Raw genomic sequence first — 22,044 nt, forward strand, 5'->3', positions numbered from 1 at the left:
ATCCCAATGAGCCATTTAAGGGAAGATAAACATCCTCAGGCATGGTGTTTATGTCAAAATCTAACACGGGAATGTAAAGTTTTTCTCAGAGACTTGGAACAATAAATAATAGAAAAATAAGGAACTGAGGATTTTGTATAAAAATTCGAATTATGGACTCAAGTATTAACAATGATAAGAGATTTTTTTGTGGAAGAAGCAAGTTCTGTGTTTGAATGTATGCATATTTCTACACACACACACAGACACACACACACACACACACACACACACACAAACACAAACATAGTAAATGAATAGAGGGCTGGAGGCATTGTTTAATACAGACCAACATTGATGCTCCATGGGGTAGATTTGAACAGCTGGTCCTAGTTTCTGAAGGGTTATTTGAAGAGGATCTTGGACAGGTAAGGCCAGAAAAATGAGAGGTATGGTCAAAGAGGTATAAGCATTTCCAACTGGAAGGATTCACAGACCAGGAAGACCAGGAAATTTGGGAATAAATTGTGGCAAACCAGAAGGCATTTATGTTGGCCAGACTGAAGAGAGGCCAAAACAAAACCTCAGATATATGGACAGAGTCTGGGTGGAAGCATTGGAACCAGCTGTATAGAGAAAGGATGGAGGAAAATGGGACCCCAATGGACAGCTCAGGGGATCCCCTGATTTGGCAGGTGGAAAGCATTGCAAAGCACCTATACTTTGGCTTAAAAGCTAGTGGAGTTTCCCCTTAAAATCCAAATTAGAATCTGATTCTGAAGGAGTCAAAGTGCAGTTCTAAGAGAAAGAGGTAAGAAGGCAAGAGAAGAGACATTTCCTTCTATTGCTTCCCCCCATACCCAATGTGTTCTACAATGACTCACAGTATGCCTAAGGACCTTATTCTGACCCAGGGATAAGCAGGGTTTGGGTGATGGCTGTGGGTCAATGACAGAGAATTTGCTACTGCTTGTCTTCTGGCCAAGATCTGGTCTATTCAAGAAGAACCCTGCCCATTAAGATGGCCCCAGTGACCTGCATCTGCCCAAGTTCATGGACTTGTGCAGTACCTTCTGCTGTCAGTGCTCTGCAGAACTCTGGGCCTATCCTGCTGCTATCCCAATTAAGCTCCCCTGTGGCTCCCTATTACCAATGCAAGAAAGATGGGAACTTGGCTCGTCTTCTTCGATTATAGTGTATGAACAGATATATCTGTTTTCCAATTCCTGATGTAGCAATTATATTTGATATTTATATGAGTGTTTGGTTTTTCTGTAACTATTCAACTTTCCTCCTGTCTGCTTTTACTTGTTCACAATGCACTGGAAAGACTAAGTATAATTCCATTTATTTGCCCTGTCTCACCCTGAGCATCAATTGCCTTCAGAGAAGGACATCTGTCTTTTTTTGCCAGGGCCTTTTTTCTAGTTTTGTGTGCTTCCCTGGAACTCTGGACTCTTGCCACCTCCTATGCTCTGACACTTGAAGCTCCATTGCTGTCACCTTCCTGGGTCTCCTTTTTATATTTCTTAGTGGGAGAATGTTGGGTGCATGTCAGAAGAACACAGAATCTCAGCCTTCAAGATCAGGCCAGGAACAGGAAAGATTATCAGGAGGACCTAAAGAAATCTGTTAAGTGCTTTAAGGTAACTTCATGAATGACCTTGAGGTCTATATGCCCAGTGGCCCCTGCCATGGATCAGTGGTGTGTGCTTTGCAACAGTTCCTAATCCAGGTAGCAAGAGATCCCCAAGGAGAAGTCAGGGGTGAGGTCACTGCTAATTTGTTAATTCAAGTACCCAAGTTTGTGAATGATTTACTTAAAGCACATGGAATTTTTCCTGGATAAGCTGTAGCATTCACTTTCTGATTAAAAACAACAACAACAAAAACCCTTTTCTGTGGGGAAGACAGAAAGTTGGAATTGAATCTTCTGACAGGCATTGAGTATGAATTGATATCTTGTACTTGAAACCCATGCAGGTGTAATCATGAGACTAGAGGCCAGAGGAACATGTTTGTTGTTGATGTGATAAGTCACTGTCCTGAGAGAATGAAAAATGAGCCATCCTCCATCTGGGCAATGTGGTGTGATTGGTTTGGGGTAAAGATTGAATAGTGGTTCTCAACCTTGACTTTCAAAAGTAGATTCTCATGGGCAACATGCACATGAAAAGATGCTCCATCTTATGAATAATTAGGGGAATGCACATCAAAATCACAGTGAAATGCTGTATCATACCTGCTAAAGACGGCCATGATTTTTTTTTAAATAAAAAATAAATGTGGGGCTGGGGATATAGCTCAGTTGGTAGAGTGCTTGCCTCTCATGCACAAGGCCATGAGTTCAATCCCCTGCATCACCAAAAAAAAAAAAAAAAAAAAAAAAAAAAAAAAGGATATAGAGAAACTGTACATTATGAATGAGAATGTAAAATGCTGTTAATGCTGTGAAAAACATTTTGGCAGTTCCTCAATGTGACCCCCAATTGTACTCCTAGGTACATACACAGAAGAATTGTTCAAACAAAAACATGTACACAAATGTTCATAGTAGCTCTATTCACAGTAGCCAAAAGGTGAAAACAACCCACATGTCCATCAGTACATGAATAAAAAACATGATGCATACATACAAAAGAGTATTGTTCAGACATAATAAGGAGTGAAGAAGTACTGATATTTTACAACATGGTTGAATCCTGAAAACATTATGCCATGTAAAAGGAGCCAGATACCAAAGACCACATACTGTTTGAGTCCATTCATTTAACATATTTAAAATAGGTAAATCCATAGCGTCAGAAAGCAAATTGGTGGTTGTCATGAGCAGAGGAAGAAGGGGATGAGGAATGACAGCTTAATGATTACAGGGTTTCCTTAGGGGATAATAAAAAAGTTCTGGAACAACGCAGTGGTGGTGGCAGGGCAATAGTGGAAATGGACTTAATGCCACAGAATCATATGCTTCCAAAGTTAAAATGGAAAATTTTTGTTATGCATCTGTTGCTACTGTCATTTTAAAAAGAAAGAAAATAACCAATACCTGATTGTATCCCAGAGTTTCTGATGTATTTGGATCCAAGTGCTGCCTGGGTGTTTCTATCTTTAAAAGCTTCCAGTGAGTTTGAGAACCTCTGTTCTAGAGCCAGACTGTGTGGCCCTACCACTTCCTGGTGCATGACCTTGGACAAACCACCAACTCTTTGTGCCTCGGCTACCTTAGCTGTGAATGGGGGTCATGTTGTTGTCTATATTATAGAGTTTTTATGAGAGCCATATGGTTTAATGTGGGTAGATTCATATACTGCTATTTCCTGAGCCTGGAGTTTGAATCTCCTCCCTTACCAGGAAAGTTTTAGTTTTCTTTGTACTTGCCTGATGTCAGCTCATATCCTTCCCCTATGTGGGAAGCCCACATTTCTCTATTTGTCAGAAACAATCTCAATAACGCTGTTGTTGTCCCTGTGTTCTTTCCAATTTGGCATTTTTAAAAGACCACTTGGGAAAGAATCCCATTTTGGAGAAAAAAATTATATAGTCACTTCTTGCCCTCATGTGCAGCATGATACTTATAGATAGTGATGATTGCTAAATGTCTTAGCAAATTAAGGGGCAGGGGTTGGTTTTGTTTTTTGATACCAGGGATTGAACCCAGCAGTGTTTAACCACTGAGACACATTCTCAGCTTTTCTTTTTTTAATTTTTTTTTTTTTTGAGACAGGGTCTTCCTAAATTGCAGAGGCTAGCTTTGAATTTGTGATTCTCCTGCCTCAGCCTACTGAGCCACTCTGATTGCAGACATGTTTTGAATAGTGCTTTGGAGGAGAGGTCCCTATTGAACCACATAACTACTTTTCCTGATTCTTAAGCATAGTTGAACATAAACTATGCCAGTAAAGAAATCTAACCCACTTATTTCTTCCATCTAATGACTCAGTTGCTTGGAACTACAGAAAAGCCTTCTGGATTTGATATAAGTATTAGAAACAATCAGGTTTTTTCCAAAGAGGAGGTATTTTTTCAGGCAGTGCTCATGCCTGTCACTAGGTTTCTAATTGCCTTTCATGGTCTAGTCCACAGTACTGATAAAGTGCTCATGAGCCATTAAGTAAAAAATGCCTGCTTTTCTTTGGAGAAATACATTTATCTTAAAAGAGGCCACCTGTGAATTCATACTCTTTATGAGTCATAGAAAAGTAAACTTGTAAGTCAATATTCAAAGCATCACCAATAAATTACAGGAAAACTTACATGTACTTTTGAAAGGGGGAAAAAAAACCTTTGCTTGCTTCCTTAGTGTTTGATATTTTATTTATATAATTTGGAAATTTTTTTCCATAATACTATACTTGAATCTGCCTCATCTGAAATCTCTCATCTAACCATAAGCCATTTCTTTCTGTGTCTCTCTCATTCACACATGCCACAGTCTTGGCTGGGCACAGAATCACGAGCCACCACACAGCTTTGTAGATTCAAACAGCAATTCTTTATTCCCAAACTCACACCGGCCTCCACACACGCTCTGGGGCAATCCCAGTTCTCCTCCGCCCAATTCACCTACTCCACAAGGCTTTTTTCCCAAAATACTTTCTGAATCTCAGGAGAACTCAATGGGAGCTCAGGCAGCAGGAACACCCTAATCCCAGCAGCAATAATCTTCAACCTCTAACTTCCCTAAAACCCCTATTGTCTTAAACCGGGAACGCCCTAAACTTGTCTAAAACCGGGAACGCCTTAAACTCAAGGAGCGGGATACTTCCTCAAACCTGATCAGCTCTAAAACCGGGAACGCCTTAAACTCAAGGAGCGGGATACTTCCTCAAACCTGATCAGCTCTAAACCCGGATCCGCCTTGGTCCTTGAGCAAGGTCACCTTACATGCAATGTCAACAGCGAAATCCATTTAACATGGGGTACGCTAGCAAGGAAATTTTGATGCGTCATTCCTACTTGGCAATGGCCCTCAGCGCACACACACATATACATGAATGCAGATTTAGGTGTTTTTTCTGCCCCTGTTATTCTTATAATTCCCTGCTGCTGATTCCCTTGAGCCATAGGCAGTGGGGCCCCTAATCTTCCTCACTCTTTTATTGCTACCCTTAATGAAGCTGCACATTGTGACCTGAAACTTCCTATCATCCTGTTCTTCCACTTTAATATCCTCTTCTTGTTTTTCATCCTCCTTATCCCCTGTTAGCTTTTAGCTTTTAGCTTTTTTGTGTGTGTCTGATGTCTCATACTAGGCCCTCTTGGCTTGTAGTTCATTTCCCTATGGCCTGTGGCATGGTCCCCATGGGCCCACAGCATACTCTCTGGGCTGTGGCACACTCTCTGTACCCTGTGGTGTGCTCTCTCTGGGTGATGGCATACTCTAGTGACATATGGAACATTTTCTGTGACCTGTGGCACACTCCCCATGGCCCATGGTGGCCCATGACATATTTCCCATAGACGTATGACATCCTCTTTGGGATGGTACACTTGTGACTTGTGACACATGGTATGCTGTCTCTGGGTTGTGACACACTCTCTGAGACCGGTAGCATGCTGTCTTTGGCCCCTGTCATGCTGTTTCTCCTGTGGCCTTTATGCTTGTTTTAGTCACCTTTTTGCACTGCTGTGACCAAAAGACCTGACAAGAACAATTAGAGGAGGAAGAGTTTATTTGGGGGCTTACAGTTTCAGAGGTCTCAGTGCACAGATGGCCACCCATTCCTTGGGCTCTAGGTGTGGCAGAATATCACAGCAAAAGAGTGTGGCAGAGGAATGTGGCTCAAGACATTGCACCAGGAAGCGAGAGAAAGAGCTCTTCTCATCACAACAAAATATGTACCCCAAAATATATATCCCCAATATGTATGCCCCCAATGACCAATACCCTACCTGCCTACAGTTACCACCCAGTTAATCCCTAACAAGGGATTATTGCACTGATTGGGTTAAGGCTCTCATAACCCAGTCCTTTAACCTCTAAGCCTTCTTGCATATGTGAGCTTTTGGCAGATACCTAATATTCAAACCATAAAATCTTCCTTTGGCCCCTAAACCTCAAAACCTCATTCCCAGCTTGCAATGCAAAATACATTTAGTCCATTTCCTGGAGTCCACATAGTCTCAACAGTTCCAAGATTGCTAAAAAGTCCCAAATTAAGAGTCTCTTCTCAGACTCAATGCAGACTTTCAGTGTGAGCCCCTGAAAATTTGTACTGTACTGTACTGACAGCAAGTTACATATATCAGATATATAAAGGCACATATTAAACATTTTCATGTGAAAACATAGGGGCTTAGAAAGAAGGAATGGGACTAAAGCAAGACTGAAATCCAGCAGGACAAACAAGTCCAGTAGCTTCATGTCCAGCATCTGGGGCACATGGCACGATGATGTTCTCTCCAAAGGCCTTGTAAAGCTCTGCCCCTGTGGCCTTGCAAGTTGTGTGAGAAATACCAGGTACCACAAGGAATCAAATATGTGCTCAGAAGTTGTGCTCCAAAGTAGCTCAGCAAGGCAAGCTTCTGCAAAAGTGCGTGCTACTGAACAAAGTCTGGCAAGCTAGCGCTCCTCGGTGGGCAGTTTGCCTATCTTTATCCCTAATGCAGCACTGCTCCTTGCTCTAAGAGGAGGAGCTTGGGGTTACAATCTACATGACTGCAACAAATGTAACTCTAGAACATAACTCCATAACCACAAAAATGGGAAGTTATTAATACTCCATGTATGTATAATATGTCAAAATACATTTTACTTTCATGTATAACAAAAGAAACAAGTAAAATAAATAAATTAAAAAAAAAACAGTTTACATGATTATCTAATTTTAAAATTGGCAGGCAAAGTGAGGGTCAATAATCAAAATGGCCACAATTGGATACAGCTTGGGAAGCTCAAAATGGCTACAGTTGGATCTTACATCCCAATTAAGGCTAAATACTATAAGCTGAAAATGGACCACTGGACTTTCTATTTCTCACAGTTGCAGCCCACACGGGCCTCTCTCTTGGCTTGTCTCTGATAGATTCCTGCAGCTTTCCTCAGAAGGCATTCCATGTTACTGGCATTTCTCAATCTCTGGGGTTTCCACTGCAACTTCAGGTTCTTTCTCGAATCTCCACACATTGCCCTCTCAGGAGCTGCCCTCAGGGACTCCAAACTCTACACTTTGCCTGGTCTCCCAGCTTGATCCATGACCCCCTAACTCCAGAATCCTGTATTCCTGCAGAACCAGTACCATGTGGTTGGTGTCAAGGTCTGCCATCATCTCTAGCAGTAGTCAAGCCTCTGAGTGCCTGGGTGGTCGGAGCATGGTCAAACAACTTCTTAGACCCTCTGTGCAAACAAGGTGCCCTGCTGGTCTCTTCTCAAAGGAATTTTTACTTTTACTCCTTTGAGCCTGAGATAGTGTGGTCTTGCCAATTCCTGAGATGCCCTGAAGCTATCTTTCCTATTGTCTCTGAGTACTTAGTAATATCTCTTTAATGTCTATAAGGACCATACCCCCCTTAGCTTCAGTTTTATTCACAGTTTTCTGGCCAAACTCCAAATTTTTCAAATCTTCCTGTTTTTGCTTTTGGTTCCCAATTATCACAATAAACTGGCTAAAAGCTTCCAGCAATATTCATGACACTGCTTGAATACTATGCTGCCTAGAAATTTCTTTCACTAGATTAGGAAGTCTATCATGTTTAAATTCAGCCTCACCAAAAGTCCCAGGACACAGACAACTTCTTAGCCAGAACATAACAGGAATGGCCCCTAGTCCAGTTTCCAACAGAGTCCTCCTTTTCCCCTAAAACCTCTTGAAGCATCTTTGCTGTCCACAGTGCTATTGACATTCTGGCCAGAATCACCAGATTCCCACCAGAATCACCCATTAAACTTTGCTTATAACAATATAAAACTTTTTCTAGCTTACATTTCTAAACATTTCAAAAGTCCAAAAAACTCCAAAGTCTTCTGAATTACACCATCAAATTAGTCTTAACAACCCCACTTCTCAGTACCAATTTCTGTTTTAGTCAGTTTTTTTTTTTTTTTTTTACTCTTGTGACCAAAAGACCTGACAAGAACAATTAGAGGAGGAAAAGTTTATTTTAAGTTTATTCAGAGGTCTTATTTGATAGATGACCAACTCTATTCCTCAGGGCTCCAGGTGTGGCAGAACATCACAGCAAGAGTGTGGCAGAGGAAAGTGGCTTAGGACATTACACCAGGAGAGAGAGAGAGAGAGAGAGAGAGAGAGTGCTCGTGCATGTTCTCCTTAGGGAGAGAAAATACAACCCTTTGGGATGTGACTCATGGTATCTTTAGGATGTGACTCATGGCATGCTCTCTCTGGGTCGTGACACACTCTCTGAGACTGGTAGCATGCTGTCTTTAGCCCATGGCATGCTCTTTTACTTGTGGCCTTTATGCTTGTTTTAGTCATCTTTTTTTCGCTGCTGTGACCAAAAGACCTGACAAGAACAATTAGAGGAGGAAGAGTTTATTTGGGGGCTCACAGTTTCAGAGGTCTCAGTGCACAGATGGCCACCCATTCCTTGGGCTCTAGGTGTGGCAGAATATCACAGCAAAAGAGTGTGGCAGAGGAATGTGGCTCAAGACATTGCACCAGGAAGCAGAGAGAAAGAGCTCTTCTTATCACAACAAAATATGTACCCCAAAATATATATCCCCAATATGTATGCCCCCAATGACCCACCTCCTCCAGGCATACCCTACCTGCCTACAGTTACCACCCAGTTAATCCTTAACAGGGGATTATTGCACTGATTGTGTTAAGGCTCTCATAACCCAGTCCTTTCACCTCTAAGCCTTCTTGCATTGTCTCACACATGAGCTTTTGGCAGATATCTAATATTCAAACCATAATAACATTCTAGCAGGATCATGGCCTATTTCAAGACAAGTATCACATGTCAGACGTCTTTGAATAACACAGAGGCTCTTTTCCTTTTAATTCAAAAGTTTTTCAGAAACTTTTGTCATTCTAAAATCACCGCTATTAAGCATTCTAAGCATTCATTCTTGCTTTTCAGATGGACCTCCTTCATAAGCTTTAAGTATTGTATAATAGCTTACCTTCAATCTCTTCTTTGAGTTTTCTTAAGAGAAAATCAAACACTGTTTGTTTACTCTTTGTTTGCTCATTTTAAGAAAAGATCCTACCAGTACAGAAATGATCTAAAACTCTTCTGATGCTTATCACCCTCAGAGAGCTTATGTGACATGGTATTTTATGGCTAAAATAAGTACTCAGACCAAGTAGCTTCTGCAGCTTTCCTCTCTCTAAGGACTTAACATGCCACTCTCCAGCTTTCTACAGAAGTACTGGCCCAAAAGGGAATAATCACATTCACTCATCTCACACAACAAGCAAGGTTCCAGAGTTCCTATACCCTGTCTGTCCATGCCAACTAGTTTAACTGTAGTTGGTGTACTTCATGCCTCTCAGTGTGCCATTTACTCAGAATTGATGCAAGATTTCCAGGATGCCAGCAACTGCATGTGGTTTGGCTGAGCGCTCCATCTCTTGGTGTGTCTGTCCTGAAGGCTGCACTCAAGGATAAGCCAAAGTAGGCAGAGACAGAAGACAGAAAGCACTCCTTGGAAGGGAAATTTGCCTGTCCCCTGCCCAGCAGTGTGCTGGCATGGACGTGAAAGCTACATTCTCTCCATTCTCACCAGAAAATGCCAGGAGCTTTGAGAAACCTATGTGTATTTTGATACACATATGCTTTGTGTAATGATCAGATCAGGACAATTAATAGATCCTGGTCACTCTGTCTATTGATCCCAGGGAGTGAGGCCAAGATATGGGTATACAGCTGCCTCACCTGGTTGCTGTCACGTGGTCTCTCTAGAACTATCCAAAGAAATGGTGATGTGGATAACAGATTCTGAATGAAATCTTTTCCACTTAGTTCTTATTTTTTTTTAAATTAAATCAAGCTAGATTAAATATTTAATTGACACATGCTAGTTGTACAGACTCTTGGGGCACGTTGTGATATTTTGATACAAATATGTTTTGTACAAAGATCAAAACATATTAACATATCCATCAGTTCAAACTTGCAGCATTTATTTGTGGTTAAACATTTAAAATTCTTCTAGCCATTTTGAAATATATAATACATTATTGTTAACTATAATTACCCTACTGTGCATTCAGACACCACATATTATTCCTCCTATCTAACTAACTTTGAATCCATTGACCAACCTCTTTTGCCCTCCCCAGCCTCTGGTAACCACTATTCTACTCTCTACATCAATGAGATTGATTTTTTATATTCCACAGATCATGCAGTATTTGTTTTTTTGTGCTGGCTTATTTCACTTAACTTAATGACCTCCATTCCATCCATGTTATCTCAAATGATAGAACTTTATTCTTTTTATGGCTGAATAATATTTCAGTGTATATGTGTGTGTTTATTTTAAAAAACACATTTTTCTTTTTAATTGACACATAATAATCATACATATTTATAGGGTATGGTGTGATAGTTTATTACACGTGTATAGTGTATAATGCTCAAATCAAGGTAATTAGCATTTTCATCTCCTTTCATGTTTATCATCTATTTCCTATTGTTTGGAGCCTTTAAACTCCTCTCTTGTAGTTCCTCATAAGTTATTTACTAGGTTGTTGTGAACCCTACTGTATTGAAGAGCAGTAGGCTGCATTTTCTATTCATCCAGCAGTGAATGCTTAGGTTGAGCCATATTTTGGCTCCTGTGAAATAGCCAAAATACGTGCTGTGGTACATGTGGAAGTGCAGGTGTCTTTAAAAGATGCTGATGTCCTTTCCTTTGGATCTGTACCCAGGAGCAGGATTGCTGGGTCATGTGACAGTTTTATTTCTAGTGTTTTGAGGAGTATCCATACTGTTGATAGAGTATTAAAAGAAATACTAAAGCTTTTCAAAAGAGGGCAGCATGGTGCAAGGAGAGGGACAGGGAGCATAGTTCTAATTTAATGCCATAGTTGAGGAGCTGAGCCAACCTGAGTCGCTCTGTCAATCCCTTGGGGCTTCGGTTTTTCTCATAATTAAAACTATGAACATCAGTCCATTATCAGTCTGTCAACCTCCTTGGACCTCAAATTTTCCCACCATTGACAAAAATATATACAATATGTTATATGGTATAGAAAGGCAAATACTGCATGATCTCACTCATATATGAAATCCAAAAAAGTTGGTCTCATAGGTGGAGAATAGAATAATGATTGATTACCAAAGGCTGGGGAGAGTGGGAAGAAGTTAGTTGATGGGTGCAAAGTTACAGTTAGGAGGAATAATATCTGGTATCTGATCACATTAATAGGTGATTATAGTTAATGATAATTTTTATTTTTTGTCAATGAATACAATAAATGTTTAGAGAAAACTGTAAATGTTATCTAATATAGAGGAATATTTATTTATATTGCATATAAATAAATGTTTAGAGAAAATTCTGAACATTTTTATATAGAGAAGAGTCTCGACTGATAGGATTGTGGACAGCTCTTTTAGAGTATATTTATTGAAACTAAAATATTTCCCTTAATCTTTAAACAAAACCAATTTTTTGAATTGCTCAATAGCCATATGAAACGATCTGCTCCAACTTTTGGTAGACTTGATTAAGTAATTTGTTCTCACAAGTTATAATCATATTTGCCAGAAGACAATTTTGAGAAATGGAAGTGAAACAGTTGTCATTCTTATTACTTTTAAAGTCAACTTATCTTAACAGAAAACCTTTAAGTACAGCATCTATGCATGCATCCCTGGAGACGTGTGTTGTCAGCATTCATTAGTCCTTTGTTATCAACATGGATGAACCAATGCCATCCTCATGCTGTGTGAAGTGGTGTACAAGCCAAGCAGCTGTGCACATATGCATGTGAAGAGCTGGAACCCAGGTAGCTGGAACCTGGCAATTTATACTCACTTGAAAACAGTAATGCTTAACTTTGACATAGCTCCCTGTCCACTGGTCTCTGACCTACTCTGACCTAAGTCAATGAGTGTCAATGAGTCAATGGTCTGTGTGATACCTATAAATCCCAAATTTAATCCAGGGACACTTAGTGCTTCCAGAATTATATCAGCAGGTCCCACTAGGCATTTATGCTCTCATGGCAGTGCCCTTGCTGCCCAGTGCTGGTTCTGCAGTCTTGTGCCTGTATGATGCTCTGAATTGGTTTAGAGGCAGTGACTGGTCCCAGCATTTTGGGATTTCAGAGTTCTTTAAGGAGGAACAGATCTCCTTTGTAAGCGCATGGTTGTTATTGTAGTGGTGGTGGTGGTTGTGTGTGTGTGTGTGTGTGTGTGTGTGTGTGTGTGTTTTGCTTGCTTCCCTCAGAGAAGCTCCAGGTATTGACCGCAGTATATGGAGAGGGCTTTTTGTCATTGTCAGCAGTATAGTAAGCCAGGGTTTTGATGAAAATCAAAGGAAAATACAGCTTGATGATACAGTATATACATTTCAAAGTAATGTGTGTGTGTGTGTGTGTGTGTGTGTGTGTGTGTGTGTGTGTGTTAGTGGGTACTGGGGATTGAACTCTAAACCATATCCCTAAGGCTTTTTTTTTTTTTTTATTTTGAGACAGTGTCTGACTATTTTGCTGAGGATGGCCTTGAGCTTGCAATCCTTCTGCCTCAGCCTCCCAAATAGCTGGCATTAAAGGCCTGTGCCAATGTACTTGGCAATCAATGTTGTGTGTGTGTGTGTGTGTGTGTGTGTGTGTGTGTGTGTATTTTTTTAATTTAAAATTAGGACTTGTGGCAAAATTATCTTTTTAGATGAAGATGTTCTCATTTTGAACCCATACTCAGATTTTAAAATTACTAGTTTTCTTCTGCCTCTGTAGATGTATGTATAATAGAGTCAGATCATTGATATTTTTTGCCAAAAGTAATGAATTAATCAGCTATCCTCCATGAGGATGTGATGTGAATACAGATTCTTTTTTTTTTCTTTTTTGTTACTGGGAATTTAACTTGGGGGTATGTTACCACTGAACTACATCCCCAGTCCTTTTCATTTTTATTTTGAGACATGTCTTGCTAAGTTACTGAGAGTCTCACTAAATTGCAGAGGCTGACCTTGAATTTGGATCCTTCTGCCTCATCCTACTGAATTGCTGGGATTACAGGGGGCATACTCCACCACCCCCTGCTAGGGTGTTCTTCTTTGTCTGGAGAGTTCTTCTTGACAGCAGCTTCCTCAGGTGGAAGTTTATACCCTGCAAATCAATGTCACACAAAGCCTGAAACAGAACATTGTGTTTGCTTTGTTCCTTTTCTCTGTTATCCCATCATTTTTTCTTAATGATCTATCTGATTGCACTTGCAACTCCTGAGAAAATCTGATAAGATTGTAATAATGAAACTGTGGATTGTGATGCCAACCTTTGGAGGAAGGCATGACTCACTTCCCCACAGAAAAGGACTTGATATTTCAAGGAAAAAAAGATGCTGACTAGTTTGGACAAGGAACAGGAAACCAAATCCCTCTTGCAAGCAAATGGTGCTCCATTCCTCATAGAACTTTTCAGCCAGAGCCAAGGGAAGTGGGGTGAAAGGATGAGAACCAATCTGTGTTGCCTCCAGACTGTATGGAATAAATTCTTTTTTTTTTTTTTGGAATAAATTCTTGATTTTCCATTTTATTCAGTGTTGATATGACTCAGTATTTTCAAGGGCATCCAATACTTAATGATGTTTTCCTCACCCATTATTGTTGGATTATTTTCTATTCTGTGCACAAAGTTCAGCAGTGGGGAAAGAAGAAAGATAAGAGTTAAACCACAAGTATCCCTGGCTGCCCACAAGTGGAAGGTTGATTTGAAGCACTGTAGAGTAGCAGACTTAAGGAGAGGGTCTGCTGGACCCTGAACTCCACCTCCTTAGGAGTATGGTGAGGAAAGAGTTGTTTGACTCTGTAGAGCATATTTGGAATACAATCACACCTTTGTGTCAAAATTCAGTTAAGTTACAGAGATAGAGATTTTTACATGCTCATTGCCTGGAGAGAGTTGAAGGCAGAAATTGTGCTGGGGTTGGATGCACTTCTGGCTTCTGCTGTTCAAGGTTATCTCCTTGTGGCCTGAGGTCATCCTTATAAAAAATATTTGTCAGAAGTGCAGGAAATCACATGTGTTGAATACCTCTAATATAATAAAAATGTTCAAGGTGCTTTGTCTAAATTCCTTCATTTAATGCTTTTAACAACTTTGAAGTAAAAGGAATTTGCCTCATTTTGAAGATGATGGTGTTATCTACTATAAAATCTATATGCTTTCCTTACCTTAGGAATTGATACTATTGGAGTATCAGGATGCTTATGAGAGCAACAGATTGTAAAATTCAAACTCAAAATCAAAATTTATAAGTGCTCCTGTAAAAAGCTTTTAAAGGAGTAGTCTGCAAGGAAATTATGAAAAGCTCAGGGCATTTAAAGGACAGAGATAAATTCACAGTAGTGTTGAGTGATCAGTCAGGCACACATAGTTGTGGTGAGAACTGAGGACAAGGAAAACTGGAAGTTCCATGTCTAGACAGGGTGGAGAAGAGAAGCAATTAGATAGAGTGTTGTGAAATGCATTGTCCTGAGCAGGGTGTTTCTGGGATGCTGAATAGTGTAGGGGTGTGGTTCTCCATTGAGTATCAAAGCTTTAATCAAATTCCAAAATATAAGCTTGTATGCATGTGCATGTCCTATGAGTTAAGTGTATGTGTGTATGTGTGTGTGTGTGTGTGTGTGTGTGTGTGTGTATTTATGTGTATACAGTCACTGTTAGCAGACATAGATAAAGAAATCAAGGAATATGAGAGAGCCCAGCGTCTATGCTTTGGCTAAATGCTGGGTGGCTGCTAATGAGAAAAGCTGAGGTTTGCACTCTCCCTGAATTTGGGGGTATTTAAGTGAATTAGCCATTCAGTGAAATATCTTCACTGTGCCAGTGCTTGGATGAGCACCCCACTTCTCTGGTTTGCTTCATGCACTTCATTTGGTCATATAGTACTGCATCATCAGGTTCTGTCTCCTTGAATCCTCCTGGTTGCTATGGAGGTAAGACATAAGGCAGAGAAAAACATTCAGTGGAGCTCACTTTGCATTGTCTTGTTGGCTTAGTGATAAGTGTGATGGCTGCAAAACTCAGGGACTAGGGGAAATGATTTATATTTTCCCATGGAAGCCGAAATAGACATTGACAAGTTTTCTAGGTATCAGGCTAATTTCTACACCATCCCTTACCTGTTTCCTTTAGGAACTCTGTGTGTAATGACTAAGCAACTGGCTGTCTTTGACACTCAGCATCTCATAAAGAAGCATGAACGGACTAAAAAAGCAATCTTCCTGGAGTATCTTGTCCTTTGGCTTTCATATTTAAGCTCAAGAAATTCTGAGTCTCAAAAGTTTTCTCAGGAAACCAAATGATAGTAGAATTTGTGTTTGAGCATAATTGAATTTGTGTCTGAGTACAAGTATTACAGGGCTGTTGCTTACTAGGATAGCTATCCTTTGTATATTCATTTGAAATATGAACATCTAGTTGTTGACATGAAATCTTACCCACAAGTTTATTATATAAAATGTGGAGCCAGAGTTATTCAAAGGCTCTGGCACCATGCATTCATTCTCACACATATGAATTCAAGAGCCCTCCAGGCTCCACCCTTGGAAGCTCAGGGTATGGGAATGGGTTAAAATGGGAGATAATCACTGTCTTCATGGAGCTTACTTTTTTTTGGGGGGGGGATACTGGGGATTGAACTCAGGATTGAACCCTAAACCACTGAGCCACATTGCCAGCCCTATTTTATTTATTTATTTATTTATTTATTTTTTTATTGATTATTTATCGCATTACATAGTTCATGATATATCATCTTTCATACATTAGACTCAAATTGTGCTTTGAACTCCCATTTTCACCCCAAATACAGATTGCAGAATCACATCTGTTACATATTCGCATTTTTACATAATGCCATATTAGTGACTGTTGTATTCTGCTACCTTTCCTATCCCCTACTATCCCCCCTCCCCTCCCCTCCCCTCCCATCTTCCCTCTCTACCTCCCCTGCTGTTGTTCAATTCTCTCCCTTTTTTTTTTTTCCCTCCCCCTTGCCCCTCATAACCTCTTATAATTTTATGTATCCTTGAAGGTCTCCTACCATTTCCATATGCTTTCCCTTCTCTCTCCGTTTCTCTCCCCCGATTTGTCTTTGTTTACTGTAGTCTTTTCCTCATGCTCTTTCTTCATGTTCTGTTCTTAGTTTTTCTCTTTATATCAAAGCAGACATTTGGCATTTGTTTTTTAGGGCTTGGCTAGCTTCGCTTAGCATAATCTGCTCTAATGCCATCCATTTCCCTGCAAATTCTATGATTTTGTCATTTCTTAGTGCTGCATAATACTCCATTGTGTATAGATGCCACATTTTTTTTATCCATTCATCAATTGAAGGGCATCTAGGTTGGTTCCACAGCCTAGCTATTGTGAATTGTGCCGCTATAATCATTGATGTGGCCGTATCCCTATAGTGCGCTCTTTTAAGGTCCTCAGGGAATAACCTATTTTATATTTTATTTAGAGACAGGGTCTACTGAGTTGCTTAACACCTCACTTTTGATGAAGCTGGCTTTGAACTCAATATCTTCCTGCCTCAACCTCCCAAGCCGCTGCTTGGATTACAGGCATGCACCACTGCACCTGGCTGAGCTCACATTTTAATGGGTAGAAAGTTCTGAATAAGCCATTTTAGAATAATCATAGTAGTTAACACATATTGGGTGCTTACTTTGTGCCAAGGATTCCCTCAAGCTCTTTTGCATGTAGTAACCCATTTAGTTTACAATAAAACTTTGCACTATAGAGACTATTTTCCCCAATTTTAAGGGACATAAACTGAGACAGGGAGGAAAAAAAAAAACTTTCCCAAGGTCATATAACTTATAAGTGACACACCAGAAATCAAACATGGACAGTTTGACTGCTTCACAATCTGTGGCTTACCACCTTTTTATGTTGATTCATTATGGACTATGTCCAGGGTTACAAGTGCTAAGACATCAGTAAATGTGTATAAGTAGAAGTACCAGGGCTAGGCATAGCCCTAGACTGCTAGTTCTCTAGCTGATCTTTCTGTATAGACACATGTTTTTTTTTTGTTGTTGTTGTTGTTTTGTTTGTGTGTGTGTGTTGTTGTTTTTTGTTTTTTATCAGGCAGACCCTAGGAAGAAAAAGGATTAAAAAAATGTTTTGGGTCCTTTAGCCTGTTCCTTTGGTATGAGGATTGCTCCTTGAGAACACTGAGTTAGTATGTTGGGTTGCAGTTCTTTCATTTTATTGTTATGTTATTCAGTCCTCTTTCTGATGGTCAGAAAGAGTCTTTAAAGCATAACCCTTACCCTATACCGTCACTTTTCATAACTTCTGATAGAAGAAATCACCAGAAGGTGAAAAACTTCTTAGTGTTCTTCTCCAGTAAGATGTACATTTTGATCTGCTCCTTCCCCTCTTTGGTGTCCACGACCCCATCTGATAGGTTAAAGTTTTATGGAAGCTAGCTCATACCTATGGGTTGAATGGGAATATTGAAATGATTCTAGCCACAAAATGTTCTCAAAGCTTTAAAAAGTTTGCCATTTTCTTCATGGGTGAGAATATAAACCTTAAAGCATAAGTCTTTAAGGTAATGTTCTCTATTATTTTCCAAGGAAAGTGAAAATAGAGGTTTTGCTCTAGTCATTCAAGCCTTTCAGTGGATATAGATGCTATTAGACTTTTGAGTGAATGGTTTGTTGCTTTGTTTTCAGGTTTGGGTATTTGTCCAGAAGGATCAACTCATTGCTAAGACTGTGTTTGTCTCTCCCCAACAGGGCTGCTTAACAACACCCAACTCCCCATCAGTGCATTCGCGTTCCCTCACGCTGGGTCCATCCCTCTCCCTGAGCAACATCTCTGGGGTGTCTGTGAAGTCGGAGATGAAGAAGCGCAGAGCCCCTCCTCCTCCAAGGGCAGGGCCACCGGTTCAAGACAAGACATCTGAAAAGGTAGGGCAGTGAGTGTGGTTGACTGTCACGATCAGAGCCTCAACAGTGACCCAGTTGACTCTCAGCATCTCCTTGGAAACACTTCATATTTGTGGCTTTAGCAAGCAGAGTGTTCAGGGCGAACATTTGAGCTTTATTTAGACTTAAAGGTGAGATACCACTCTCCTTCAGTTATTGAAGGCAGGAAACTATTTTGGAGCCTTGAGTAATTAAAGATCTATGCCTGTTGATGAACATATATTTTATTTTCACAGTAAAATTTTGAGGGCATCAGTGTGACTGCTCAATGAGAAACGTGCACGGATAAAAAGGTGCCTTTAGGAATCTGAAGCTTGTAAAAGAGATAATATATAATAGTGATGCCCCAAATAATTTAGGTTCACAGAAAGGTGAGGATATTTTTGCCTATCAAGTTGCTGTCAGGATCATAAGAAATTAATTTTGTGAGGCCTGGTATTTAAGAAGCTTTCTTTTTGATGTTTATTTCTAGAGCAATTTAATGCCTAGATACTGATGGGGAAAGCCTTGTCTTCAGCAGCTGAGTTCCTTCCCTGAGGTCTTCATTCAGCTGTCTTTCCTTCAGCTTCCTGCTGATGCTAGGATATATTATTTGAACTATAAACTCTCCCTTTCCAAGGGTAGGGCATTATTTGACAGTGCAGTCAAACCGTGGTTTCACTTTCCACAGTTTCAGTTACCTGTGGTCAACCACATCCATAAATATTAAATGGAAAATTCCAGAAGCAATTTATAAATTTTAAGTTGTATGCTCTTTGGAGTAGCATAGCAGAGCTCATGCAGTTACATTCTGTCCTGACTCGGACATGATTCATCCCTTTGTCCAGGGTATTCCTGTGTTCATACTGAATATGCTACCTGACTGTTAGTAACAGTAGCTGTGTCAGGATTGACTGTCACTGTTGTGTTCAAGTAACTCTTTTATTACTTAATAATGACCCCAAACTGCAAAGACAGCAATGCTGGCAGTTAGTATATGCTAAAGAGAAGCTGAAAAGCCCTTCCTTTAATTGAAAATGTGAAATTTTATCATAGGAAAACACATAATGTATATTGAGGTTGATACTGTCTGAGGTTCCAGGCATCTACTAGGGGGTCTAGCCCTTCCTTCACACATAAGGGAGGACAATAGCAACTTCTCTTTTCTTAGCTTAGAATGTGACACCATAACAAATGTGGCACCGTAACAAAACATAAAAGTTTTTATTTTTCTCAACCTGTCCTCATTTGGGTAAAGTGTGGCAGAGATCACACCCAGGGACAGGAAGGCTGGACTTATGCTTTAAACTCTTGAGAAGCAGAATTTCCCAAGGCCGTCAAGATGTGAGGTAAAGATGCCTTGTTCTTCATTAGCATAGCATGTTTCTGATAACCTGAATCCCCACTTTGTGGGCAGACAGAATGCCTTGCATTGCACACCATCACATGAGGCACACTGAAGGTCCACTCATTCTCTTTATGGACTTTATCTTCTGACTCCTGCCTGTTGCATCATAATACACAAGAGCATCACAGCATGGCTAATCTTTAGGTTTGGATACTGTTTTGCTTACTTATGAAGTGGTATTTCCTTAAAATATACTAGAAACTAAGTTTGTCCAAATTTGGTTAGGACTTGCAGTAGTAGATCTCAGAGGCAGAATTTTGACATTTTGCTTGATACCCTTATCAGTCTGGATGTGTATCCATCTATCTCCATCTTGCTTTGAAAGTGTATCTTCTGGTCATATTTCTTTATTCCTCCAGGAGTGTCCCTAACCTCATGTCTTAAAGACCCCCTATTCCTGTATACACACCTTTTATTCGTGTCATTAGAAACCCATCTCAAAAGCCTGTAATAAAATACATTTTACGAGAAAATACTTTTATTTTCATATCTCAGACATTTTCTAATGCCAATCATTTATTTTTAGTTCTCCATGATATTGTAGTTATGTTTTGATAAAAGGAAATTTATTTAGAAATGGTACATCATTCTATTGTTCACTTGCATTATTAAATGATGGAAAGAGAATATGAAGCTATTTCCTGTGATTGTCCACAGTGCATCTCTTTAATTTGCTTGGTTTAGATTCTGAACTTTTTCATAACAAACAGACCATATCAACAACATGTTTTCAATTACATACTCTTAGGGATGTCCTTTTGCTTTTGGTAGGGACAGATATACTTCTTTAGTAGTGAAAATTATGAATTCCAGGATCAATATTATGTAAGGATTCCTTTTCAATAAAAATTACACTTTCTTAATGAGATAGAATGTAGATATTGAGCCGCATTAGCATTTTTAAAATTTCTTCCATCTAAAGAAGATGTTGTGTATTTCTATCATTACTGCACTTACTCAGAGTAGGTAAAGCCTGCTTGAGTGGGAAAATGTACAGTAAGTAGAGAGTTGGGAATTCTGAATGAAAAATAAATAGTATTTTATGCTCTGTAGGATGAACAGAGTTCCCTCTGAGGCAGTAAAAGCTTTTTACTGAAATCTGTTTCATTTGGCACAGAATGAGTGGAGAAATTGGCTCATGGAAACCATCTCTTTTTTTAAGCATATGAATGGCATATGGATTAGATTTAAGTATTTGCTATGAACATGCTTGTTTTTTTATTGAAAGGTATTTTGTTATTTACTAATTTCTGGGAAAGGAACCCAAAAATGTATTGTTGTTGTTGTTGGGGAAAAACGTCAATTCCTTCTTCATGAACTTCCTTCCATATAAAGATAAGATGTTTGTTTGGAAAACCTTATTTTTATGCAACTGTTACTAACTCCAATATCCTGAATAAGGAGAAAAGGTCTATTTTCCAGTGCATTACCAGTTTAGAAGAAAATGAGGATGCTTGGGTTTTCTTATCAAGTCAATAGAAAAATTCAGTACTAACTTATTTAGGCCTTAAAGGTGGAATAATTTTAGGCATCTTCTGGTTCATCAGAAACTTTAAAAAAAATGTAATTGACTGGGGATGTAGCTCAGTTGGTAGAGTGCTTGCCTTGCATGCACAAGGCCCTGGGTTCAGTCCCCAGCACCACCTAAATAAATAAATAAATAAATAAATAAATAAATACAAATTTTAAAAGTGTAATTGTTATATCAGTATTGGCTACCTTATGACATATTCATAATTTGATCTTTAGTATTTGTTATTCCTAAAAGTATATTCTGAAGAGATTTCCCCAGAGGTGTGAGAATCTGGGAGATTGTTGGTACCCATGTGTAAGCCTGTTTGAGGAGCAATTAAGAAAATGGTGGGTAGGTGGTTGGGTAGAGGGCCACATTTTCTTTCAGGCTAGCATTAAGCTTCTCTTTTTGGCATTCCATTGCTCTGTCCTCTGCCTCTCAGCTAGAAATGACACATTGTTTACTTTACAGGCCATATGCTAGGTTAATATTTCTCTAACTTGAACAGGTGGACATGAGGACCATGAAACACATTTCCAGGCCCCATCCCCAATGTACTGATTCAATTGGTCTGGGAAGGATGGGAGAATTTTCATTTTAGCAAGTCCACAAGTGACTCACCTCAGCTGCCACTCTTGCCAACCCCATTTTGAGAACCACCACTCTGCAGAATGCTATGTCCATTAGCTGCCTACCCAGAATTTTTACTAATCAAATGTATAGCTATGAAGAGATTCTGCAGCAGGAAAGTTGTCTGGATAAATCTATGCTGCAGAATAATAATTTTATAGAGTTGGCTTCATACATCACAAGTTCCACATCTGCAGATTCAACCAACCTCAATAAAAAATAATTGGGAAAAAAAATGCATCTGTCCTGAACATGTACAGATTTTTTGTCATTATTTCTAAAAGAAACAACTGTTTACATAGCACTCACGATATATTAGGCATTATGAGGAATATAGAGATAACTGAAAGTATTCTGAAAATGTGAGTAGATTATATGTGCATAACACCACTGCCACTTTGTACAAGGGCTTGAACATTTGCAGATTTTGGTATCCCAGATAGCCTAGAA

At 39.5% G+C, this 22,044-nt stretch overlaps 1 protein-coding gene across 18 annotated transcripts in view; it reads left to right on the top strand.

The window, feature by feature from the left end:
• Window positions 1-22,044, top strand: part of COBL (cordon-bleu WH2 repeat protein) — a 307,667-nt gene that overhangs the window by 143,106 nt on the left and 142,517 nt on the right. For all 18 annotated transcript variants that reach the window (XM_081286279.1, XM_081286269.1, XM_081286268.1 and 15 more), the window contains one exon: window positions 17,873-18,046. In XM_081286279.1, the coding sequence (XP_081142405.1) occupies window positions 17,873-18,046 (174 nt within the window). The remainder of the gene's footprint in view (window positions 1-17,872; window positions 18,047-22,044) is intronic.

The sequence above is a fragment of the Spermophilus citellus genome (genome assembly GCF_964194105.1).
Source record: "Spermophilus citellus genome assembly, chromosome: 3".
In the NCBI taxonomy this organism is placed as follows: Eukaryota; Metazoa; Chordata; class Mammalia; order Rodentia; family Sciuridae; genus Spermophilus; species Spermophilus citellus.